Source organism: Corapipo altera, unplaced genomic scaffold (genome assembly GCF_003945725.1).
Source record: "Corapipo altera isolate COAL_440 unplaced genomic scaffold, ASM394572v1 301, whole genome shotgun sequence".
Taxonomy (NCBI): domain Eukaryota; kingdom Metazoa; phylum Chordata; class Aves; order Passeriformes; family Pipridae; genus Corapipo; species Corapipo altera.
The window spans coordinates 1,932,737-1,958,743 of record NW_020884926.1 but is presented as its reverse complement, the minus strand read 5'-3'; the positions used below and the strand labels follow the sequence as shown (position 1 = coordinate 1,958,743).

At 47.0% G+C, this 26,007-nt stretch overlaps 1 protein-coding gene across 1 annotated transcript; it reads left to right on the top strand.

Moving 5' to 3' along the window:
* Positions 1-9,883: 9,883 nt before the first annotated feature.
* On the top strand, positions 9,884-25,548 carry SCNN1D (sodium channel epithelial 1 delta subunit). The gene is made up of 13 exons (XM_027658184.1): positions 9,884-10,075; positions 16,486-16,817; positions 17,634-17,880; positions 19,286-19,479; positions 19,613-19,716; positions 20,174-20,337; positions 21,103-21,201; positions 21,768-21,885; positions 22,561-22,639; positions 23,243-23,300; positions 24,084-24,139; positions 24,421-24,496; positions 24,746-25,548. Exons 2-13 carry the CDS (start codon positions 16,501-16,503, stop codon positions 25,157-25,159), a joined length of 1,926 nt encoding a protein of 641 aa, XP_027513985.1. The 5' UTR covers positions 9,884-10,075; positions 16,486-16,500; the 3' UTR covers positions 25,160-25,548.
* Positions 25,549-26,007: the final 459 nt, after the last annotated feature.

Here is a 26,007-nt window from a genome sequence, read left to right as displayed (position 1 = left end):
CACTCAACAGTCCCACCACCCAACAGTCCCACCACCCAACAGTCCCATCACTCAACAGTCCCACCACCCCACAGTCCCACCACTCAACAGTCCCACCCCCCAGCAATCCCGCCCTGTCCCCTGAGGGCGTTGCCCGAACGCCTCCTGAGCTCTGGCAGCCCAGGAACCGCGACAAAGCCAGTCGCGATTAAATAAATAGCGATAAAACATGCTCCGTGTGCTTAGACATGGCCGTTCCGTTACAACTTTATAGAATCAGAGGATGTCCCAAGTGGGGAGGGAACCCCAGAGGAGCATCGAGGGCCAGCTCGATGTTGTGCTTTGGAGGGATTGCAGCGTTGTCTGCCCTTTTTTTTTTCCCTTGAGGAATTGGCCATATGTGGGTTTTTGTTTTTTTTTTTTTGCTAGAGATATGAATATTTTCCTCGAATTCCCAGTGTGTGTAAAGTGAAAGATGGAGAGGGACTGTTCACAAGAGCACGTAGTGCCAGGACAAGGGGGAGCAGCTTCAAACTGAGAGAGAACAGGGTTAAATGGAATATTGGGAAGAAATTCCTCCCTGTGAGGGTGGGGAGGCCCTGGCACAGGGTGTCCAGAGAAGCTGTGGCTGCCCTTGGATCCCTGGAAGTGTCCAAGGCCAGGTTGGAGCAATGTGGGCTAGTGGAAGGTGTCCCTGCCCATGGCAGGGGATGGAATGAGATGGTCTTTAAGGTCCCTTCCAACCCATTTTATGATTCTGTTTCCTCACTGAATTTACCCCAAATAAAGGCAGAATTTTTCTTACTGCTCAAAAAAAATTCAGGCATTTTCCATGTGAGTAATTCCTGCAGTGCCCATGGTGCTCGAGCGCTCCCCGGTACCCAACAGAGGGCACTGGCAGCCCACATAATTTTCAAGTTCTTGGTTAATAAAACTGGCTTCAGTCTCCAAATCTGTTGTCTAGATTTGCTCTCCTGCCATGGGGTTGGGGAAGGTTAAATCAACAGCAAGAAGGAGAAATAAATAGATGGCTGTGATGTCATTACCTGTAAGTGAAAATCGAAACTGAAACCATGCATACGTGTTTAGTTTCGGTTTCTTTCTACAATGAGGACTGGAAAATATTGTGTCCTCAGACACTTTGCTCAAGCATGCTTGTTTAATTGTAGTAGGATAATATATTTGGTTAATTTGGTTGATAATTCCAAGGTCAGGTTGGACGGAGCTCGGAGCAACCTGGTCTAGTGGAAGGTGGTAGGATTGAAATGAAATGATCTTTAAGGTCCCTTCCGACTCAAACCATGCTGTGATTCTATGATTTTAGCATTTTCAGCTTGCTGAGGGCTGTAAAAATTTTAATTTCATGGTAGTTTCATTTTGAATGTGTCCTATTTTCCGTGATTCCCTCAGACTTCAATCATAATAACGGGATATTTCATACACAGTGTTCACAAGTCCCACCTGTGGCCACATCAGATCTCTTTGATTTAGTGAAGTTTTTCAAACCAAATCCTTTTCTTTAAACTGTTTTGACCTTGGAGCCATGAAATGTTTCAAGGAAAAATGTTTTGCTTCAAAACCAGAAGCAGTAGTTGATCTGTTTGGTTTTAATCTCTTACGCTGATTCATCCTCCTGTCTAATCTTATATGAGCTCACAGTTTACAAATATTTTGCAGAACAGGAGGAAGTCTTTATTTTAAATTATTATTATACTTCAAGATTTCAAGCACTGTATAAAACAAGGTATTGTTGGAATGCTCTATTGGCCTACATGTATTTCAGCTAATAAAATCCCTGGGGCAGCTCATGCAGGATAACACTAATTTTATACCCTTTGACCTGAGGACCTGTTTTTAACTCAGCCACACCATTTTGTCTGTTTTGTGTGTGTGTGTTTACACTGGAATTCCTACTAAGTCTGGAAATATGAGAAACGTGAACCTGGAGACTGAAGCAAAGGATGCTGAGGGGATTCCAGAGCTCCCACTTAACACCTCTGGCATTGTCCCTGATGTTCCCCAAGCCCAGAGCATTTCATGCACAAGTGTGTTGTCATTAACATTCCATTAATCCCTCTGGTATGTTCTTCTCCACACTAATGACAGTGTGGAATGACACTTTGCTCTCACAGTAGTTTCTTTCTTGTCAGTTGTTTTCCAACATGCAAATGAATCACACACTTCAGAACTTCCTCTCTGTGAAGTGTCTTTGGGGGGAGTGTTGTCGTGTCTTGAAGGCATATTTAAACCCTGGCCTTGGGAAGTCACTAGAAGTTCCATATTTATGTTTTTAAATCATTAGGTGCTCCAAGTAAATAAGTACCTACTGTTAAATTGACTTGGAGGGTGATTAACTCCAGGACTGAGACAAGGGAGACAGTTCTCCATCTCATAAAGTTGTTTTTTTAATTGGATATCAGCCTGTCAGCAGGATCACAGGGGTGGTTACAGGACATGAAAACATCTTTATATGCTTGTGAACACAGACCTTTGTATTATTGTCCAAAAATCCACAACTGCCTGACTTTTGCACAGCAGAAAGTTTCCCTTTCATTGTGACTGTAATGAAAGCATTGCAGATTTTCAGGACAGGTACAAAGAAGAGGAACCAGAATTTGTTTCATGTGTGGTTTCTATACACAGAATTAGGATCAGAATTCTATTTGGGGGTGCCTTTGAGAAATCCTTGGCTGCAGCATCTCCATCAAATGAAAGCAGAGCTTTCTGGCCCATTCCACACATGAGGATTTTGAGACCGACCTTGGGGGATGAAGAAATAATTTGGGAAAGAAAATGCACCCCGAGGAATGGGGTGGGGGTTACTCGGTGTGGTAAAGCAATAAAACCCCTCAGGAGGATAAAAGAGCCAAAACCAAGGAAGAGAAATAAAGAGAAAACACCTCTAAATTGCCTTTTGGGGCAAAGATTAAAAGACAGCCAACTTAGCAGCACTTCAGGAGAAAATCAACACAAAAAGAAAATCCATGAAGGAAATGGCACTGCTTTGGGATGGGAAAGGAGCAAGATGTTTTAATGCAAATGCCATTGCTCATAGTTTAGACCTGGAAGTGATGCAGGTGCTCCAATGGAATCTTGTCCAGTAAATGTGGCAACGCTGCAGCTGCTGCTTGGATTGTACAGAAAGAGAGAAAATGTTGGGAGAACAGCCCGAAGCTGCTCAGAGCTGGGGGGGACTGATGAGATGGATGGGTTCTTGTGTCCCAAAAAGACATGGGATGTATCCTTGGGGAAGCAATTTCATAGATTCACGGAATATCCTGAGTTAGAAGGGACTCACAAGGATCAGTGTCCAACTCCTGGGCCTGCACAGGGCACCCCAACAATCTCCAGGTTTAAGCAGTGAAAAAAAATGGGGAATTTTATTTCTTCCCTGAGTACAGGGAACTACTCCTGAGGCCCTTCACTAGTTTTCCAGTCCCTACAGCCTGTGGAATTGGAAAATCAGTCAGTTATAATGTGTTCTCTTACTTTACACATCCCTGACGTGGATCCCAGTGAGACTACTGATCTGCTCATCTTCTTTGCTGTCTGAAGCCACCAGCTGGCACCACAGAAATATTTTGGAGGTGCCAAGGCAGAATTTTCTTGCTGTGAAGAGGTTTTTCCTGCCTACAGGCACGAGCTGCCTGAAAGAAATCGTTGCCCAGGGAATAAATGCGGGAGCAGCGTCTGATCTCTCCTGCCTGACAACCTCCTGGAACAGGGGCCTCAGGGAATGGAAGGTGCCAGACAAATCCTGCCCTAAAACACATCCAGGATGCAGAGCAAGCCAAAGCCAGAGGGCTCAGTAAAGAAGGAGGTCTGGGAGTGCTACCCCAAGCAGGGGTGGAGGTTGCCAAGCACACTGAAGGTGAATGAAGTGGGACAGAGGGAAAGGGGCTTGGATGGAACACAGAAGGAGAGAAGAAATCGGTGAAAAAAAATCCTCAAGGGCCTCAGAACGAAGGGGACATGGTGACCTTGATCCCAGAGGTGTCAGGCACGGGACTGAACCTTTGCAGAGCCACAGGGAAGGAAAGAATGAATCTTTAGGATGTTGTTAAGGAAGAACAGTCACCTGGAAGAATTTATGCCGTGAGTAAGAGGTGATTTAGCTGAGACATCTTCTCTCACTGGGCAAGGGAGCAGCATTTATGAGCCTTGCTGTTGGCAGTGTTTCCACAGCTGCAAGTTGCTCAGTGATGCTAGAGAAGCCATTTTTTATTTATTCCACATAAAAAACAGGTGCCAGACACTGTTCTCTGAGAGGCCTTCTTTAGGAGTTTGGGTTGTGCTGTGTTTAAGCATTAATAAATATTGCTGGAGTGTATTTACTCTTAATTTTTAAAGAGTATGTCTTCATTTTGGGGGGTGCAAATCTTTCACGAGTTCAAGGGTTTTTTCTTTTTTGGGAGGGGCTCTCAGTGGAAGAAAGTTGGAATTGTGAACCTGATTAAAGGCAGAAGGATATTTGCTGTTCAGTCTTCTCTGGAAGGAATTCTTGGCTGTGAGGGTGGGGAGGCCCTGGCACAGGTTGCCCAGAGAAGCTGTGGCTGCCCCTGGATCCCTAGAAGTGTCCAAGGCCAGGTTGGACGGGGCTTGGAGCAACCTGGGCTAGTGGAAGGTGTCCCTTCCACTAGCACTGGATGATCTTTAAGCTCCTTTAAGGTCCTTCCAACCCAACCCATTCCATGATTCCATAATGACTCTCCATCCCTGGTGCCCGAACGTGCTGCAGTTGTCCCCCCCTGTGTGCAGGTGAGAGCAGAGACACCGAGGAACAAAACCACTGTCCCAGGGTCATGTTTTCTCTGACTGAGCCACCTTTTCCACTCTCTGAGCTGGCCCTCAACCCAAGACACATCCTCAACCAATAAACCTTCCGAGACCTTTCTGTGAGAGTTCAGGACACGAATACAAATGTCTTGGCCAGATTTAGTTCAAGTAATTATATCCTGCCTCCCTCAACTCCCTTCCAGTTTCAGGTGCATGTGGGATGCATCACTTCCAGGTCTAAACTATGAGCAATGGCATTTGCATTAAAACATCTTGCTCCTTTCCCATCCCAAAGCAGTGCCATTTCCTTGATGGATTTTTTTGGTGTTGATTTTCTCCTAAAGTGCTGCTAAGTTGGCTCTCTTTTAATCTTTGCCCCAAAAGGCAATTTAGAGGTATTTTCTCTTTATTTCTCTTCCTTGTTTTTGGCTCTTTTATCCTCCTGAGGGGTTTTATTGCTTTACCACACTGAGTAATTTTCCTGCAGTGATCCTTTTGGCACATTTGTTTCATAGTGTTACAGAAATATAATATTTTCTAGTAGAACTGTAGTAATTTCTAGAATTCTCCAAACCCTTTGATTCTGTAGGAAGCTGATCCTCATTATTTTTCTTAATGGGAACTGCTAAGTTGTTCATAAATTGCTTCACGTGGGTGATCACCTTGAGCTCCAGAGAAGGGCTGTGATGGTTCCTGAGTCTCACTGATTCATCCCTGATCACGAGGAAATTATTCAATTGTTTTGAAGCTCCATTTTTCTCCCTGTCTAAAGAAGGGATAATGTGATTTATCTGGCTTTACTGGGAGCGTTCACACTTAATCATTTGGTGTCACCAAGTTGGAGCTCTCTGGACTAAAGGTTCCACATCAGCAAGTGTCAAATGTGAATCATAACCTTTGTTTTCCATCAGCACTGCTGTGATGATAACAATCAGTGTTTATAGGACAAATTATTATTTCCAGACATCACATCACGGTGATTTAGTTCATTTTCTCTGGGTGGGGGAAGGCAGCAGGCCTGAGGTGACCCAAGTAAAATGCCAGGTAATTTAACCCTAAATTCTGCTAAAATCCCTGGGAGACTTGCTGAAAGCAGAGCATTTTTCCCTTTGATTTCCTCTCCTGGCTGAGGTGGGGCGTGACCTGCTCTGGGATGATTGACAAGGAGATGGGATGACATGGGACATAACCCTGGCCTGGCCCTGAGTCAGCAAGAGGAAAGGTCAGTCCTCTTCCTTATTATTCCACCTACACCAGGTAAGGAGCTCCATCCCCAGGCTCCATTCCCAGATCCTGCCTTTCCCAGAGGATAATTGGAGCACAGCCCTCAGTGGCCTTGCAGTGACATCACCCAGAGGAGCAAGGACAGCTGGGGTGACATACCTTTGTCCTCACTGTTCCTCACTTTCCCCTGGAGCCTTTCCCTGCTCCCACGTGCTCTCCCATGGGATTTGCCATCCGTGTGATTACACTGCTCCTCACATCCCAAATGCCTGGCATTAGGACCTTATTAAGCCATTACCTGGTCGATGGATGGATCCCTTCAAAAGCCATCCTAATGGCTGTGGTTTCTTTATTGCCAAACTTCCCTTACCCAGGGAAAATCCATGCCCAGATCTCTCTCCAGATAAACATTCTTCCCAGACATCCCAGCTGCAAAATCCACAGCAGGTTTTTGTGACAAAATATATTTTCCTGCTTGTTTAAAGCAGAATTAATATTAGAATTGAAGAGGAAGAATTTAATCCTGTGGCTGAGCTGAGCAGTGGTTTGTTTCCCTCACAAAATGAGCCTCATTGAATGCTCTGTTTGCTACATTTCTGTGACTAAATGTGCCCTGCCCTGACCTAAAGGAATCATTTCCAGTGCTGACAGGAGAAATCGAGCTTCAGAGATAAAATATTGCCTTTATAGAGCTTACTAAGCAACACAGAGCAGCTGCTAAACTCAGCCTGAGATGTAAATCCTCCTCCTAGTCTGTTTTTTTTTTTCTTTCTGGCCACCAGAATTCTTGGATCAGAGTCCAGGAGCACATCCAGTCTTTTTTCCAGCCGGGCTCTGATCACCCCAGGTGTGGATAAACAGAGTTCCCTCTGATGCAAGGTTTTGGAGAGGCTGCAGCCTTGCAGGAAGACACAGCTTTGGAGAACAAGAGAGCAGGTTTTGGAACTATTTTTGGAACTGTTGGTACAAATGGTGCTTAGAATTTGCCAGCACAGTCTCTGGGCAGTTTAATAATAAATACATATCAGAAAGAATATCAGAAATAAGAGCAAGGCAACCTGATTTTCTGTGGCACACACAACAACAGGATGATGTCCCATCTCACAGCATACATGGAATATTCATGGCAGTGTATCCCAGAGGGTTTTCTCCTGAGGGATGCTCAGGGCACGTTCTGAACTCTGTGACACTTCAAAGAGAATCTGTTTTGTTCATCCCAACAGCTGCTGATCCCTCAAGTCAAAGTCAACATTTTTAGTGGGATAGAACAGGAAGCTGATGTTTGCTGCCAAAACCTGCTGGAAGACTCCTGGCAAAAATGCCAGGGATAAGGGGGAAAACCAGAGTATTTGATGTTAAGACCCTTTGCAAAATTAATACAAAATTAATACAAAATTAATACAAAATTAATACAAAATTAATACAAAATGCATCATTTGCATTGTAGGCCTGTTAGTGAGGAGTGAATGAATTCTCTCCAAGAGGAGACAGAATTCCAGAAAAAATCCCAGCCCTCATGATGGGCATTCACTTCTGGAGCAAATTCAGTGGTTTGTATGGAAAACACAAGTTACATGTGCTCCTGATCCACAGATCTCGGACAAAGAGGCCTAGAAGTGAAAATAATCTTGAGATCTGCTGAGGAAGTGAGAAGAAAGTCTGTGACATTAAGCAATGGGCATTGCAAGGAGTTCATTGATAAGCTAAAGGCCAAAATATTTGGCATCTGATCCACCAGCACCCCTTACACACATTGGGATTTATCTGCAGGGCTGTTAAATGCACCAAGAATTCCATCCCTGACACAGGAGCAGGTGCTGATCACCTCCAAGTGTGAGATGAGATCTAGGAATATCTCATAAAAACATATTTTTAAGTGCTGCAGGATGACTCCAAGCTGCCCCCGGTGCAATTAAGGAGCAGTATCACAGCACGACTCATCGTGGTGCTTACAGGGCAGTGACATCACCAGGGCTTTATACAAACACCAATTAACCCTCTGGACAATGTGTCATTAGGGCTGTTTCACAGATGAAGCAACAGAGAGACAGCGAGAAAGATTTGTCCAAGGTTGCACAGCAAGGGAAGAGAAAAGTTCAAGAGTTTAAGGCTTCCAAGTTGGTTTTTTTTTTGTCCACGTTAGGCCAGACTCTCCTCCTGTCTCCTGCCAGGGTTTTGAATTTATTGCCGTTGGTTTTGTGGTTCTGGTGGGTAGGGAAAATTAAATATCTTCTTCTGTATTTGGTTTTCATTTTGGTTGGGAATTTTTTTTGGTCCTTTTTTTTTTCTTTAAATGTGCTGGAGACTGGTCAAAATCTCCTTGGCAAAACGGAGACCCTCCAACAAACGAGATGTGGATTTAAAGAGCTGTGAAGAACTTGGAGACTTCTGCCTTTATTTGGGGTAAATTCAGTGAGAAAACAGAATCACAGAATGGTTTGGGTTGGAAGGGACCTTAAAGACCATCTCATTCCACCCCTTGCCATGGGCAAGGACACCTTCCACCAGCCCAGGTTGCTCCAAGCTCCATCCAACCTGGCCTTGGACACTTCCAGGGATGGGGCAGCCACAGCTTCTCTGAGCAACCTGTGCCAGGGTTCACCCTCACAGGGAAGGATTTCTTCTGTACATCTACCCCAAATTTCCCTTCTTTCAGTTTGAACCCCTTCCCCTTTGTCCTGTCCCTCAAGTTGCTGATGAAGAGTCCCTGGGAACATCCCTAAGTCAGTGTGGCTCCTTCTGCTTCCAAACCGTTCCCGTTCTATAACTCCCAGGGGTTCTTTGGGGACTCCTTTGGAGGATTCCTGTTCGTGCTGAGCAGACAGGTCAGCCCAGGAATATTTGTGCCGTGAGGAATGGGTTGTGGAAGTCACCTGGCAGCGTTTCTGTGCTTTGACTGACCTGTAAAGATTTTTGGGGGCGTGAAAAAAAAAATGAAACCCGAGTGATTAATAGCAAATCTTAGAGTTTACAGGCTGAGTGTGGTGCTCTCTGTGTAAATAAACACACCCCAAACATCAGGGCAAACCCAGCCCCAGAGCACAGGGACATTTGTGGGTCCCCCAAATAATTTCTCTAATTTTGAATGAATCCAAAATAAATCATCTCTGCCGTCCTTCCATCGGATCACCTTCGGCGTCATTTAAAGGTTACAAAATGGTCTCTTTTTTTAAAGCCAGGTCTTCTCTTCGGCCACAACACTTCCCTGAGGGTTCACCTGCAATTCAGGGAATTATCACTGTGCCCTTTTGAGTTTTTAAGTTGGTTTTTTTGGGGTCTAGAACTGTTCATTTGCAATTCCCAACTCCGGGCACCGACGGAGCCATTCTGTGAGAAGGCGAAGAAATCCTTCTGAGGTTTGCTGATGGAAAATCCAGGATTGCAGGTGAATTTAGCCCAAAAAAAGCATCCATTTGGAGAGGCCTGGCAGCTGACACAGCCACTTATGTAATAGGCAGTTTCAATTACTGATTCGCTAATGACTGTTTTGCCCTTGCGCAGTTTGTTCCCGGTTTCTTCATTCCCTCCTTCCTCGCTGCCACGCTGTGCTGCCTCTTCCTCTTGTTGACATCTGTTCTAGTTCCCAGTAGGAAAAGCTGAAGTTACTGGATTGATTATCCCCAGGGAATTGCTGCCCAGCACTGGGAGCCAGGAGGAGCCCTGCTTGCCCCGTTGCCAGAGGACAGGAGCCACGAGAACTGGCTGCCTCGTTTCCCAGGAGCTCGGAAAACTGCTTGGGGAAGATTTTGGCCTCCTTCGTGACGGAGTGATGGTATCTGTGAGTCCAGGATGGTTGCATCTTGCATGTCCACAGAGCAAGAAGGCTTTGCTGGCGTTCTCCAACCTCTGCCAGTCCTAATTGCCTCAGCGTTCCTACAGATCCTGCATCTGAGCTGGAGGAGGACCAAAAAACCAGTCAGCAGGGTGTCAGCAGCCTGGGAATCTCCGAGGGGTGACAGGTCTGAAGTGGGGGCACGGCATCCATGAAGACCCGTGACTAAAGAAAGGAGCCCAGAGAACAGGAAGAGAAAGAAAGAAGCAGAGGTGTTATCCCAGAGGGATGACAGGAGCAGCCCCAGCCATCTTACTCAGGAAGGTGAGTGAGTGGAAATGAATGCTTGGTCATCCCAGGAGCCAGCAGGGCTTTGCTGCTGAGCCTGGATTTTAACCCTCTGCTGGAGGCTGGACCAAGGGCAGGGCTGACGTGGGGCCTCTGCAGAGCAGGGCTGTAATTAAGGAATATTCCAGTGGCTGGTGAGTAGCAGAACGTGCATGTGCTCATTGCTGGGACTGCTGGGCTTCCTAGGCATGTGTTGGAGGGCTTTAGTCTTCCTAACTCAGGCACTGCTGGGGCTAAAACCATGGCACAGGGAGCCCAGCACAGGTTAAGGAGTGTTTACCTACTGCCTGGAGCAGGTTTGGCAGCATTTGGAGCTGCTTTGGCAAAGGGACGTGGAGATGACACCAGTGCTGTCCTGTTTCTGCAGGCACAGCTCCGTGGGGTTTCCAGACAGAGACCCCTCAGCCGTGGCTCAGAGCATCACACAGGCAAAGCAATTAATCCTGGGATTCCCAGAAGGAATTTTGGTGAGCAGAGCTCCACACAGCTCCCAGGAGATGAGCAAAGCACCTGAAAACCAGAGTCAGTTCGGGAGCGTTTAGGGCAGGATCAGAAGGAGACATGAAGCAACATTTGGAAGCTCTCCAGGGCAGGGACTGCCTTTGTTCTGCCTCTTGAATAGACTTGAATTCTGATTTGGAAAAGATGACAAAGTGGGTTTGGATAGTAAGAACTGAAGTGGAAATAGAGGAGGCAGAGCCTGTTGCCTGCCAGTTCAAGCCCATGCACAGCAGAGCCAACCAGCAAATGCAAAGAGGGATCACTGGGAGGCTCCTTTTTCCCTCGTTGCCCACAGAAGTTTGTCTGCCTTGGAGTGGGAGGAGGAGCAGACTGGCTTGTCCAGTGGCCATGAAGAAAGGGCTGTGAGGGAGGTCCCACAAAACCAGAGCCAGGCAGCGCTGATTTCAGAGAGATTTCAGAGAGGAAAACCGGGAAATGCCATCCTGTGGGATGAGAGAAAATGTGGGAGGAAGGTTTTGAGGGAGTAACCTGGAGCATTCCAGGAGGATAAAGGCCAATCATGCAGGAACAAGTGATGAGAGTAAGGCAAGATCTGCTAAAAATTGAGATGAAACCATAGATCTGCAGAGCCACTGAAGGCAGGAGGGTGCAGGATCTGCTCCATGTCCTTTCCACTGCTGGAGGAAGTGGGGGCCAAGGGCTGCTTTTCTCAGCTCACAGGCTGAAGAACCACCTAAAGGAAAAAAGGGGATCTCTGGAAGAACAGAGGTGAGCTGAGGGAGAATAGAAAGTAATGAAACACTTGAGTGTGAGAGAGCACGAGAACATGGAACAAATGCACCCAGGGGGAAAGTTAATCCCAAGGACACTCGGGGTGGTTTGTGGACAGCAAATTACAGGGAGCCTGCAGTGTGGTGTGGCCCAGGGAAAGCTGCTGGAAGGGGGGATTTCATGGCTCACTTCAATTGGCTCCTTTCATTTGGGCCTCTCAGTGCAATCAATATTCAGCCAGCTGGGAAAGTCTGCAGGAAGGAGAAGCTGAAGTGAGCTCTGGTGGGATTTGCATCCCCCTCTCCACCTCCCTGCAATCCAGACTTCTCACAGGCCCACGGACACTGAGGCGCCTCATTTTGGACATTTACAACAACCAAATATTAAAATTTGGTCAAAATATGAATATTTGAGCTCTAGAGTCCAGGCACAGCCAGAGGGATGCTGGAGATCATCACTGACCTTCTCCAGTTTAATCTCTGACTCTTTCCCTCAAGCCCCTACACAGGGAGCAAAATGTTTTTCACGTGCACCAGCTGTGAGGAACTATTCAAGGATAAAACAACTGACCATTAGATTTCTCTAATTGCCTGAGTCCATTCCCCCAAGGAACATTAGTTCAATGAGTAAATTTTGCCCTTGTGAAGTGGCTCAAGCCTCCTCTCTGCCTGCAGGACACTCTGGGCCTCTCCTCTTGCTCTGGGCTGTGCTGGTGTGAGACAGGCATGGATTCAACATATTTATTTCTGTTTTAGCAGCCTGTCAAATAGGTGGAAATCATATTATCATCCATATAAGCCTATATAATATATATAATAATAAGGGCTAGTAGAGAGGCAGAGGCCAAGGGTGGATTTTGGACAGTCCTTACAACGTGTGAAAGCCACGGACAAGCTCACAAGCAAAATGACAGAAATTCCTTATTTTCTTTACCTTTGTGAATTAAATGGGGATGATTCCATTAATACCAACAGGAGCATCAATATTCCATTACTAATATCCAACATTCAATTAACTGGAATACCAATATTCCATTAATACCAATATTCCATTATAACCAATATTCCATTAATACCAATATTCCATGAATATCAATATCCCATTAATATCCACAATTAAATTAATACCAACCATCAAAAAACCTCAGTGTGGGAAGCATCTTTCTGTGTGTAACATGTCCAGAGGGTGTTTTCAACCAGTGACATTTTGCTGCTGCTGCTGCTGCACAGGACGTACAATGAACTTACTCCTTCCCTTCCCTCCCTCCACTACTCCAAGCAGTAATAAACATTTTCTGCCTTACTCAGAATAATTAGAGCCCAGCCTTTGTGCAAGCCCAAAGGACTTTCTCAGGGCTCTTATCTCCATAATCTGTATTTTGAAAGAAACGCCGAGTTTTTAAGCAGAGAAAGACTTTTCCCCCCCTTTCTCCTCCCAGTTGGGGCTCCAGGATGGCAGAGGAGCAGGTGCCAGCAGAGCTGGTGTCTTGCTGGAGGGAAAACGTCCTCTGCTTATCCAGTTCTTCCCCATTTCCTGCAGGAAAAAGCCCTGGCTGGCTCAGAAAGGGGTTGTTGTGATGTGTTGCCAGAGAATCTCTGCACCAGGGCCTGCAGCCATAATGAGGCAACAGAAGTTGTCTTGTGTCTGTTGGTTGTGCAAGAATCTCATTGTCAAGGATTTATTGTTGCCATTTTCTATTGCACAAGAGAAAATGAGGAGAGAAGGAAGGGTGGGGGACGAAGGCATGGACGTGACAGAATTAGGTTTGCAGTGTCCTGAGGTTTTTTTTTTAATGAGAATTTAAATAATTACTTCATCAGCCAGTGACAAGTGACTGTAGCTGTTCATTCAGGAGCCAACTGCATTTCTTTTTCAATCAAAAGTGTCGTTTTTACACTCCAAAAATACTGGCTTTTTCTAAAATCTAAACCATGTTCCAATATGTTTTGTGGCATTTCCTGTTAATACCAAAGATAAAGGTGGTAGAACCCAGTAAAAACAGTTGGTTAAGAGGATTCACCTCTTTCAGAATAATAATTTCAAAATTTGAGATGAACATTCTACATGCTTTGGTTTTCTAAAACAGCACCATCCTTGTCCCTTTTGCTGATTTGGGGTATTTTTTTTTGTGACTGATGGTCTCTGGCATCTTTCTGGATCTTTAATTTAAGCTCCTGAGTAAATCTACATTGTCCAAAGTGTAAATAGGATTGAAATCAGCCCAAATCAGAGGAATGTGTTTCCCTTCATCTTTCTCCTCTCTCTCCCTTCTTATTGAGTCCAATTTCACAAGGAATTCCAGTCGTATTTCACAACTTCCAGCGTGAGGGAAAATCCAGTTCTAGACGGATTTGGACGGCAGGCAGGAGCTCTGCTGGGCTGATTTGGGGCTCTAAACATTCCTTTTATCCAGAGTATTAATATTTCCTTATCACAAGCTTGTCAAACACCCCTTGCAGAGCTGTTTCCTTGCAGTCAGGTGTCGGAATTAATCATGCAAACAATCCAAGGTGCTTGTGTTTGAGCTCTCCCAGACTCCTGAATCCACTTCTGCAAGTCTTAGCTGAGCAGTGTTCCAAAACCAGGCTGCTCTGACTTAAATTATCGTGGTGGATTTAGTCTGTTCCCATGGAATAAACGGAATTTCTGAGCAGGGATGGGAGAGCCCCCGAGGGCTGAGCAGTGTTCTTGGAGAAGCAGGAAGGAATCCATGGCCACGTGTGCCTTGGGCTGAGTGGGTGATCACTTCGATTACACTCAGGTATGTGATTCCTCAAGCACACCTGTGGAAACCTTTAATGGCTCCCAATTACCCCTTGGCATCATGCAAGGCTCCGGAAACCATGGAAAGAAGGCAGAAAGCTACTTCCTTGCTGGGAAAGTCCAGAGTGGAAAGAACCTGGTGGTTATTTCCTTGGATATTTGGAGGAATTAAGGCCACAAAGCCATTCTAATGATTGGGGAGGGGGGGGAATAAAACCAAGATGAACACACCACCACCACTCAAACCAACCTTAACTCGAGCGTAACCTTCGTGTTAACTTGTTTGTCCAGTTTATTCACTTCCTATTATTCCCTGGATCATGCTTTGAATAATTTCCATGATCTGTTTCTTAAGTCCTGCCCCTTTTGATGTCATCAATTTGATCCATATAGGCTGGACAGCTCCCAATGTGTCTTCACTTAGAAATCGGGGAGCTTTGGACCAGGACTCGTCTTCTTCTGCTCAGGATAAAGCCCAGGGCTGAGTTTAGTGGCTTCTCTAAACACTCAAAGATAGAATTTCTGCCAAGGTACAGTGGGGGGGTTGTAATTTGCTTGTTTTACTGTGTATTTCTGTCTATCTGTGCTTGATCTTGGCTACCTGTGCACGTGGTTAAATATTTGCCTCCATGGCATTAATTAATCTGTGTTTGCTGTGTCGACCATTGAGTTGCTGTGAGGATCCAGGAGCATATTTTTGTTTGCCATTGATTTTTTATAACCTGCAGCCCTTTCCAGGCACTTCCCACAGGCAGCTGGTTTTGTTAAATCCCAATTGTTGTGTTTAATAAATCAGTGGTGGGCTAATTTAGTGGTGGAGGGAATTGTGCTGCTGCCCATACACACGTGTGTTCTGAAAGATTCCCTCTGGGTTCTTTTGCATTATCATGTGGGGTTTTTTCATTCCAGTTATTTTTAAGAATGCAGATTTGATTGGGCTGAACTAGCCATGGCTTTAAAAGCCCAGGCAGAAGGTCTGAAAACTGTGAGCTGTCTCTGAAAGCCGGGGTTTGACTCTTCAGAGCTGGATTTTTTTTAGATTTCAAATTATACATCAAAAAACATGTTTGATAGATTCTTTTAGCATTCACTTTGGGTAACTATGGCCTTTCATTCTGCTTTTTCTCATGAGAGCAAGGCTGAGGAGTGAGATGGATGAGGAGTCTGAGTTTTCATCTCACCACAGCAATTCTTCAGTTATTTGTGCCCTCCTTGTCTTCAGATTTTGTTCCTGTGTTTTTAAGGTTTTTATTTGGAGCTAAGGTTGGAGCAAAGTGTTGTCCTCAGTAAACTTTTGTTAATAGCATAATAGGCAGGTGATTCACAGAGTGCTGTAATGTTGGGAACTCACACCTTACAGAACCTGGTGTCATGTTCAGCCAGTGGAAGTCTGTCACCAGTGTCCCCAGCTGGCACTAGAACCCATGGAGGTGCCCTCAGACTAAAACTTGGGAGCAGAAATAACGTTCAACACAAAGGCTGAAATTCTCTGCAATAGCACAGGAAATGTTTTACTTACTGGGACAAAGGAAAGGTGGATTTATAGTTCTGCCACTCTTCTGGGTGATTTTCCATTTCTATGCTTCCTTTTCCCTCCTGTAAAAAGGAGAGAAGATTTTTAGATGCCTGAAGAAGATACTTATGAAACAGATAAGTGGCAAAATAGCTGTTAATAGCAGTAATATCTTCAGAAAGAACCCCAGAGCATTTTATTTCAAGTAGTATCTGCCATGCTTTGCCCACATCCTGATTTGGTTCATCCCCTCTGTGGTTTCAGCTGAGGTGGTGTTTTTCTCCACTTTCTTTCCTAAGTACCAGAATCTGAACTCTGAACTACTCTGGTTCATCTTGGAAGAGATTTCAGGGGTGGCAGAAATGAATCCTGATTATTCTGCAGGATGAGTGATCACACAGGGCAAAAAATAAGAACCAGATTCTAATCCGCCCTTTGTGCTCACTTGAAAAGTGGGTTTATCCCAATTCCTTGGCACGAGGATGAAGGCACGTGGCTGGTTCTGAGCCAGGCCCACAATATTCCACTCGTGGCAATGAACTTCAGATCTGTGTGAACACACAGTGGGATGACACTCCAGAATTAACTATTAGTTCTTAGAAAGAAGAAAACAAGCCACCCCTTTGGCTGCAGACTCCTGAGCAGGGTGTGCATTAGTCACCTTGGCTTTGCATGTCCACACTGACAGAGAAGTCATTTGTCAGTGTGGTCAAACACCTCCATTTCTTCACCAGCAGCACACAGAGGGCTTGACCTCTTTGCTAATTCCTGGTGTCTCTGCCCACACTTACTACCAGATTTTTCCAACAACAAACTCCCCGTTTGGAAGAATCCACAGATGAGTTGTGGTCGTTCTCTGTGTTTTCTTCTTTCACAGAAAGACACGTAGAGGATGGAGCAGGGAGTGGCGAGGGAAGAAGGGAAGGAGGAAGGTTTGATCGAGTTCTATGACTCCTTCAAGGACATGTTTGAGTTCTTCTGCAAGAACACGACCATCCACGGCACCATCCGCCTCGTGTGCTCCGGCAGCAACAGGATGAAAACGGCCTTCTGGACCCTGCTGCTCCTGGCCAGCTTTGGGATGCTCTACTGGCAGTTTGCCCTCATGTTCAGCCAGTACTGGGCCTACCCCGTGGTCCTGACCATGTCCATGCACTCGGAGCCCAAGATGTTCCCAGCAATCACCATCTGCAACCTGGATCCCTACAGGTATCCTGGGCTTTCCTCTGGGCGGTCAGGAAGGGTCAGGGACCCCCAAACTGCATCCCAGGGGGGAGAGGGAGGTCTCTGCCTCACTCAGGGGAGGTGGAAAGGGACTGTTGTTATTTCCAAACTGGTTTTCAGATAAGATCTTGTCGGGAATTGTGCAAGAGCCGGATAAGATCTTGTTGGGAATTGTGTAGCAGTTAATTCCATCCGCTGACTCAGGATAGAGGGAACTCTGCCTGGCTGTGAGCTGCTGGCTGATGTTGTGCTCTGATAAAAACAGCCTTTCCCTGAAAAACTGTGCCTGTTCCTTCCTAACTAAACTCCTGATGTCTGGAATAACGTGTGCCAAAGCTGAGCCTCCTCATTTTTCACTCCACAGAAATGGAAAGAATGGAGTAAATAAGGCAAAAGTACAATTTGTGTGGAAGTCTGTGTGGCTCTGCTTGTCAGGCAAGGCTCACACAGCAGTGGCCAAGTTATCAAGAAGTTTCACATTACATAGTGAAGGAATTATGTAATTTCCTTGGAATAATTAGTTAGGTGGCTGACAGGAAGGCCAGTTTGTGCAGCTCAAGTTCTGAGCTTTGCAGTGGAGGATCCAACAACTGGAAATTCAGCTCCTGGAGCTCCTGATAAATTAATTTATTGGTGTGCTAAGCACAGGCACCATAACTGCTGGATATTCTCACACAGACATGAAGCTCTGCAGGGACCAGAGTAGCCCTTCCAGAGGTGCTGAGAGCACATAAAATCCAGTGCTTTAGTCTAAGAGAAATGTGAATATTCACAAAGAGCTGCTAACTGTGCTCCTGGCAGGTTTGAGCTGGTCAGTGAGCACTTGGTGCAGCTGGATCGAATGGCAGCAGAATCCATCACCTTCCTGTATGGCATCAACACCTCAGCCAGGTTATTCCACATGAATGATGGGAATATCCGTGTCAAGGACTTGTCCAGCATGGGGAACCTCAGCAGGTCGAGCTTCAAGCTGAGCCAAAACTTCTCCCTCCTGAGAACGACTGACCTGAGGTCAGGGAAGAAATATTCCAGTGTGGGCTTCAGGCTGGTGAGTGTGTCCTCCTCGAGGCTAAACCTGGCTCCAGACACAGACAGCAGGACCTGCTGCTCCCCCAGGGTCAGGGGGAGAGGGGGGAGTCCTCCAGCAGGGCAGTTTGGGGGCCCACCCCAAAACAAGTGAGGAAAAACAAGCAGGGAAAACTCACAGGGGGCATCCAGGTCCAACCTAGAGTCCAGCTCAGCAGGGAAGTTCCTGGTGGTGAGGCAGGTTTAAACTCAGGATGTGAAATTTAGGCATCAACAGGGTCCAGAGTGGGGCAGGAGCCCAGCAAAGCCCTGCACCACAGCCTAAGAGAGGTTAAACCCTGCCCCAAGCCAGGCTTAAATAGACCCGGGGCAGAGGGGGTGGGTGGAAGCCCCAAGTGAGGCTTTTCAGGGCCATTAAAGATCTCACAAGGCACATTCAAAACTAAAAAAAAGAGTGAAAAAATCGTTTCAGACAGATTGGAGGATGGGAGTTTTTTTCCCCTGCCTCAGTTTATCCATCCCTGCCTCAGTCCATCCCTGTCCATCAGTTCATGCTGATTGTGAGGGTTGTTGTGAAGTGAAAAAACAGCAACAACATCAGTGAATTGACCCAGCCCAGCTTGACAAGCTCCTCAGGGAATGGTAGGAACAGGCTGTGGGAATCACTGCACCCCTTTCTAAAAGTACACAAAAGTACAGATTTACAAAAATAAAGGTTTAGCAGGTGATGCTAGAAATAACAGAACAACAACATGCAGGATCCCTCAGTTCTCAGTGCTGTGCTACTGGAAATGCTGCAGATCAAACAAAATCCAGCAGTAAGAAATCCAGAGGGTGGATACAATAAATGTTTGTCTGTGGCCTTGGGAGAAGACACAAATCCTTCAGATTCTTCCTATCCAAACCTGGGTTAGTGTAGATCCAGGAATAGAAGCTTGAATTGATGTGGCTGGGAAGACCAGCAGTTTTTGCCTGATTATCCTAATCCTACCCTGTGCTGGAGTCCTGCACCAGGCAGACTTTCCCCAGAACCTGTGGGTGTTCACCTGGCTGAGGCCTGAGTAAGACCGGAGAAAGTGTCCCAGGGCTCTGTTCATGATTCATGGGCTGTAGAGAATTCCCAGCAGCCCTGTCATTCCTTCTCCCAAGGTTCTGGAGTTCATTTCTCTGCTCCCTCCTCCTGCCTCTTGCCCTGAGCTCACCTGATGCAGCTCCAGGGAGAGAAGCTGCTCACACAACACAAGATGCTTCCAGAGGTTCCTTCCAACCTCAGCCATTCTGGGAGAACTCAAATCATCACAGACTTCACCCTCTGAGAAAAAACAGAGTTTCCCTTTATCCCTGTATCCAATATTGCCTTTTCCCTGTGATCTTAGGGTGTCACGTGCTGGCTGTGCTGAATATTTCTTTCCTTTCCCTTCTCCCAGTGCAATGCCACGGGTGGGAATTGCTTCTACAAGACCTATTCCTCGGGGATGGATGCAATCCTTGAGTGGTACAGGTTCCACTACATGAATATCATGTCCCAGCTGCCAGTTATAATCAACATTTCTGACCACGAGGAGCAAATAGAAGACATGGTCTACTCCTGCCAGTATGATGGGGAGCCCTGCAGACCCAGGTGGGGCATAACTGGGATTTCCCTTCCCATATTCCCTCCTGTCCCTTCACACACACGAACAAAACACATCCTACACAATGGTAATGTTGTTAAATAATTAATTAAACCCCATCAACACCTCTCTTCGTTCCAGTGACTATGTCCACTTTCACCACCCTGTCTTTGGGAGCTGCTACACTTTTAACAGCAAGGGGACAGACCCTTTTTGGACAGCTACAAAACCAGGAATTCCTTATGGTATGTTATTTGGGTGGGGGAAAAGAGTTAAAGTTAATATAATTTGGCCATGGATTAATATGTCTTCTATTCTGATGTATTTAGCCCTCTCCTCTGGTCTGGTGGCACAAATTCTTTGCCTAAGTGATATCAGCCCTAACTTACAGCAAGCAAAATGTTATCTTTGTTTGCAGAGTGTTATTACAGTCATTGTTGCAGTATGTTGTATTATTTTGCAGCATGTGATGGCATTATTGCAGTATTTTATGGTATTATTGCAGTATTTTATGGTATTAGGGCAGTTTTGGAACAGGCTGGTGCAATTCTACCTGACCCCCATCCAGGTCTCTAAGGACAAAGGATGGCTCTTCTGCCAGCTAAGACAGCAATTGGATCAGTGCTGAGAATTCCAGATGTGCTGGTGGTGTTCTCTGGGCCCAGACCAGGCTGTGATGTGCTCCCTTTCCTTGGCTTGCAGGCCTTTCCCTGATCCTGAGGGCGGAGCAGAAGGATCACATCCCGCTGCTGTCCACGGTGGCGGGAGTGAAGGTGATGATCCACAACCACAACCAGACCCCCTTCCTTGAGCACGAAGGCTTTGACATCAGACCAGGCATTGCCACCACCATTGGCATCCAGCAGGTTGGCCACTGGCTCCAGAGCTTTGTTCCTCCTTTTTTTTGGGAATTGTGAGGGGCTGGCACCCCCTGACCCACATGTGTCCACTCCTTGCCTCAGTGTATATTTATTGACACAACCCCCTTTTCTCTCTTTGCTGTGCTCAGGCTCCCACAGGTAACACAAAAATTATTCCAAATGTGGCCTTTTTTTGTCCTCAAACTGGGGCCTGATGTGTTTTATACACCGAGGCTTTTACACCTCTTCAGTCCCATTCCAGCTCTGCACCTGGTGCAATATTGGGATGAGAACTTTCGGAAGTGATTTGGTTTTTTTGGACAGGAGAAGTTGCTGCCTGTCAGCTGAACCACAGTGGCTAAATACTAAATCAGGGGAGATTTGGGTTGGGTATCAGGGAAAGGTTCTTCCCCCAGAGGGTGGTTGGCACTGCCCAGGCTCCCCAGGGCAGTGGGCACAGCCCCAAGGCTGCCAGAGCTCCAGGAGGGTTTGGACAATGCTCTGAGGGACAGGGTGGGATTGTTGGGGTGTCTGTGCAGGGCCAGCAGTTGGACTGGATGACCTTTGTGTGTCCAGCTCAGGATATTCTGTGATTCTATGACTGAACTCTCCCACTTCTGCCCTGATACTTTATATTTTTCATCAAAGTGTAGCTCTGCTGCTCTTATACCTCACTGGACATCCTGTGCTGTCCTGCTCCCTGCAGTGAGGTTTAGGTGGTGATGGCTGTGCCCAATTAACACTGCTAATCACTCTTTTGTGTGTCCACAGGATGAGGTGAATCGCCTGGGTGGCAATTATGGGAAGTGCACAACTAATGGGGATGATGTGGATGTGAAGCTGCTGTACAACAACTCCTACACCCTGCAGGTACTGTGGGAGTGCTGGCTGAGCCCCAGCTGAGCACACACAGCTCATCCCTCCCTCTCCAGAGAGCTCCTCTGAGTCAGCAGCTTCACTGCTGGAGAGAACAGAGGTTCCTGCCCCTCCAAAAGGAGCTCCCAACCAGGGTGTTATCACTTGGAATGTGTTTGACTGAGGGAGGGATAATCAGAGCCAAACACTGGGGCTGTTCCCTTCTTCTGACACGAGGGAGATCAGGCCAATCAAGGCCATCCTGCTGCTCTGGTGGGATGTTCTTGGGCCATCAGGTCTTTGTTTGTGTCAGTAGTTGCTCCTGGCTCGAGTTTTTACGGGCTGTTTAACTCAGACGTTTCTGGGCATAATGAACAAGAGAGTTGGGAAGATTCTGTCTCCCAGAACGTAAAATCAAGGAATGAGAAGTGAAACCTTCCACATCATCGTGGCAGGGTGTCTTTTTGCACTAACAAAACCTGGACCTTGTCTCCTGAGAGCTGCATCCTCCCTGCTGGAGATTTGGGCACCTGAGAATTCCCGGCTTATCCGACCTCTTTTTGGCCTTCTTTATTTTCCAGGCTTGTTTGCATTCCTGCTTCCAGCACATCATGGTTCAGAAGTGTGGCTGTGGCTATTACTACTACCCCCTGCCCCCTGGGGCTGAGTACTGTGACTACAACAAGCAGCCAGCGTGGGGTAAGAGCCAGGGACTGCTGGCTTGTCCCCCTTGGAGAAGGGAACACCCTCCTGCAGCACTCCCTGGTTTTGGGACTCCTTGGATCCCTCCTGCTTAGATGGACTCATGGAATCACAGGGGGGACCCACAAGGATCATCCACTCCAGCTCCTGGCCCTGCACAGCACATCCCAACACTCCCACCACGTGCCTGAGAGCATTGTCCAAATGCTCCCTGAATCCCTGAATCCAGTGGGTGACAGGCACCTGGCTGGTTATTCATGGATATCAAGCTGGTGATAAAAACTCCTTTATTAAGGACATTCATAGGGGGTCAAACTCCTTCATCTTCTCAACACTGGTGGCTGTGAGAAATACATGGATGAAACTCTTCCCTGGGAGGGTGGGGAGGCCCTGGCACAGGTTGCCCAGAAAAGCTGTGGCTGCCCCAAATCCCTGGGAGTGTCCAAGGCCAGGTTGGAGCAACCTGGGATAGTGGAATGTATCTCTTCCAACCCAGACCTCTGTGATTCCATGATTCTGAGACAAAGCTTTGAATGGACCCTCCTGGTTTCCTGGTGGCCCACCCTCAGCAGATCCTCACCTGCACTTCCAGGGGGTGAGGATCCTCCTCTGGAACCATTCCAAAGGGAGAGGAAGCATCTGAGAGTGTGTCCCTTCCATTCCTTTCCCCAGGGCACTGCTTTTACCAGCTCTACAACAGGCTCAGAAATCACCACCTGAACTGCTTCGACCAGTGCCCCAAACCCTGCAGGTGGGTCCCAAAAACAGAGCTCAGAAATGCCAGCTTGGAGGGGGAAATCCCACCAGTGACTGGGGGCAACTGAGTGGAAAATTTCTGCATCAACTGGCTTTTCCTCAGCCAGAGAGGTTTCAGTGTGATGTTTGAACCCCAGTGCTGGGAAAGGGAAAAGATGGCATTAGGCAAATTAAATAAGAACTTTGCATGTCCCTGACAGCAAGGAGGGGAAGAAATAGTTTTAATCACACTACAGTGTTTTATTAAAGCCCAAGCCAAGCTATTTTGTGTCATTTCTCAACCTTTATCACTTTATTTTTCACCTTTTTTATTGGGGGTCAGTTTCAAAATGGAAAGATGTGTTTTAAAGCAAAATATTTTCATTTTGAACCTATCAAAGAAAAGCTACCAGCCTTTTGAAACCATTCTAGTTTTCCTCCTGACCTGAACAGTTTTTCAGGCAGCCTCTGGTTTTATTTTCTAAGCTGACTTAGAGAGCTTTTTCCAAGGACCTCAAGAGCTTTCCCAGGAACTTCTGCTTTGGGCACTAGTTGGGATTGTTAAACTCCTTCGTGGCAGGAGTCATTGTGATCATAATCTTCTCTTTTATCTCCCCAGGGAATCCCTGTACAAGGTGTCTGCTGGGACAGCAAAGTGGCCATCAGCAAAATCTCAGGTACTGCCCCTGTGAGTTTTGGGGGGATTCTGCCCTTACTGTGGCTGTTGAACAGTAAAATTAAGGGTGGAAACAACGACTTGGGTGGCAGCAAACAAAGCAAACTGGTCCAAAGTCTGGGAGTGACCTTGTAGTTAAATTAAATAATATAATCCTCGAGTGGTTTGGGTTGGAAGGAACCTTAAGGATCACTTGATTCCACCCCCTGCTGTGGGAAGGGGCACCTTCCACCAGCCCAGGGTGCTCCAAGCTGCCAGACTCAGATGCTGCAGAGGTTCAGCCAATCCCTGATCTATCCCAAACTTCCCTGTGACCTTAAGCAACCTCCCTGCCTCAGTTCCCACCTCCAAAGTGGGGTTAATGACAATGCTCCCAGTGGGAGTTGTGGGGTGACAACTCAGGTGCACTGGAGCCTCTGTGAGTCAGCAGGGGACTGTTTCTCATGTTCTGATGGCAAATGGCCAGGTCATTAATCCCTGTAGGTGATAATGGAGGTGTAAAATCAACCAGTGCATTTTAAAAGAGGAAATTATCTGGTGGGGTTGCCCATCAAAGGCAGAATAGTGAACCAGAATGTTTTACACACCTAAAACATCAGCGTGTATTTCCTTGATATTCTGGCAAATGTGGCTGGTGCTTGATAGCTATCACTGTGTGTTATAAATCAGCCAATTGCATCATTTTTTAGTATTTTTCATAGCCATTTGATTGCTAAAAATCTACATAGAAAACACAGAAAAGCTCCATAGGCAGGAGTGCCACTAACACCCATCTTTGCTGCAGGACTGGGTCCGCCAGGCTCTGAGGCACCAGAATGGATACAACTCCACCAGCAACAGGTTAGTCCCTGTTAAAAACTCTGGCTTAACTCTTCACCCTCCCAGAATTTGTAGATGTTAAGGCTGGAAAGGGAGGACCAGAGAAAAAATAAACTTCCAGTCTCTCCTCACAACGCTGTGAGCTGTTGACTCCCGGGAGCTTTTTCCATGTTGAACTCCCTCAGGAGGAAGGTTTGTGGGTGTGGGGACACCTCTCTTGCCTGGGAATCAGCAAGTCAAACCAGCAGGTGAATGCCAGGTGATGTCCCAGCCTTCCTGACTGCTCCCTCTCTCCCATCCAGGAGGGACATTGCCAAGGTGACCATCTTCTACCAGCAGCTCAACTACCAGTCTGTGAACGAGTCTCCTCTGCTCTCAGTAGGTTCCACCCTGTCAGCTCCAAACCCTGTGTCCTGTCCTTAGTTTTGGGGTGTCAGGATGGCTGGAGGGAGGGTTATTTACAGCTGCTAGCATGGGAATATTCCCCTTAGGGAAGAGACTTGGAGTTTTTCCCCATTTTACACCTAATTCCCTCCCCGGATGGCAGCACCGAACTGACCTGCTGGCAATGGGCAAAGATTTCCTCTTCCCAGGTTGATAAACACAACCCTGTGACTCTTCCCACAGGAGAATCTGCTGCTGTCCAGCATGGGGAGCCAGTGGAGCCTCTGGTTTGGCTCCTCAGTGCTGTCTGTGGTTGAGATGTTCGAGCTGCTCATCGACACCCTGGTCCTGTCTCTCCTCTTCTGCTACCAAAGGCTCAGGTCCAAGAAGACCCTGAGAGTGGCTCACACTGCCACTGTCCCCAGCGTGAGCCTGGCCCTGGAGAACTACAGAGTTGTGCAGGAAGAGGCTGGGAAAGGGGAGGATTCTGCTCAGGGTCCCCCCTCTGGGGTGGCTGTTGCCAGGGCCAGCAGTGGGGACCTGCACCTTCACCCTCCCTCCAGCAAGGTGGGAATGGCTGAGAGCTGCCCTGAGGTGGTGCTGGGGGGGTTTAGGGACACACAGGACAGCAGTTTGGGAGGGGAACTGAAGAGCTGAGGGGGTGTCTGTGTGCCTGGAGAAGTGGGAGATTGGGAACTCCTCTGCTGCTGCCAGGAAGGTGCCAAACAGAGACGTCCTGGATCCACGGCCTGGGAGCACCTCCACAGCTCCCTGAGCCTGGAAATCCTCCTCCAGCTGCTGCAGGTTCCCTGCTAACGCATCCATGTGTCCTGGAGCCAGGGTTAGTGGATCCTGAGGAGCCTCTGGGGAGGGCAGAGCTGCACTTCTGCTCTTGGGACAGTCCTTGAGTTCCCTCACAAAAGCCTGTTCACAGCTCTTCATTTATGAACCCCTGTGAGGAAATCAGCCTGTGGCTTCAGGCAGGCCCATCTACATTTCACAGACGTGCTCCAGCCTGGCTGTTCATGGAAGGAATTCCAATGGAGGCCAAGGATTGCCTGGTCCAGTGGAAGGTGCCCCTGCCCGTGGCAGGGTGTTGGAAGGAGATGAGCTTTGAGGCCCCTTCCAACCCAAACCATTCCATGATTCCATGATTCACATCCAGGGTTGTCATGAGGATGACAGAGCTCATAACAGGCTCTGATTCCAGCTTGGCTTCCAAGACATCTCTTGTCCTGAGCCTGTTCCTGTTGCATTTTGAGGCCAAGGCACAGGATGCTGCTGCTGAGATGCTTTTAGACTCACCCCAGACGATTTCAAACGAGACTGGCTCTCCCTCAGAGGGCAAAGGAAGAGAAGAAATGGGGTTGATACCTTTTTCAAGTGAAAAAGCATCTGATTTCTGTAGAAGATTAAACAGTGCTGCGTTTTTGTTGCAGTCCATTTATAAACAGAGATGGTTTCATGTTAATATTTGACAGTAACTTATATGTACATAAAAATAA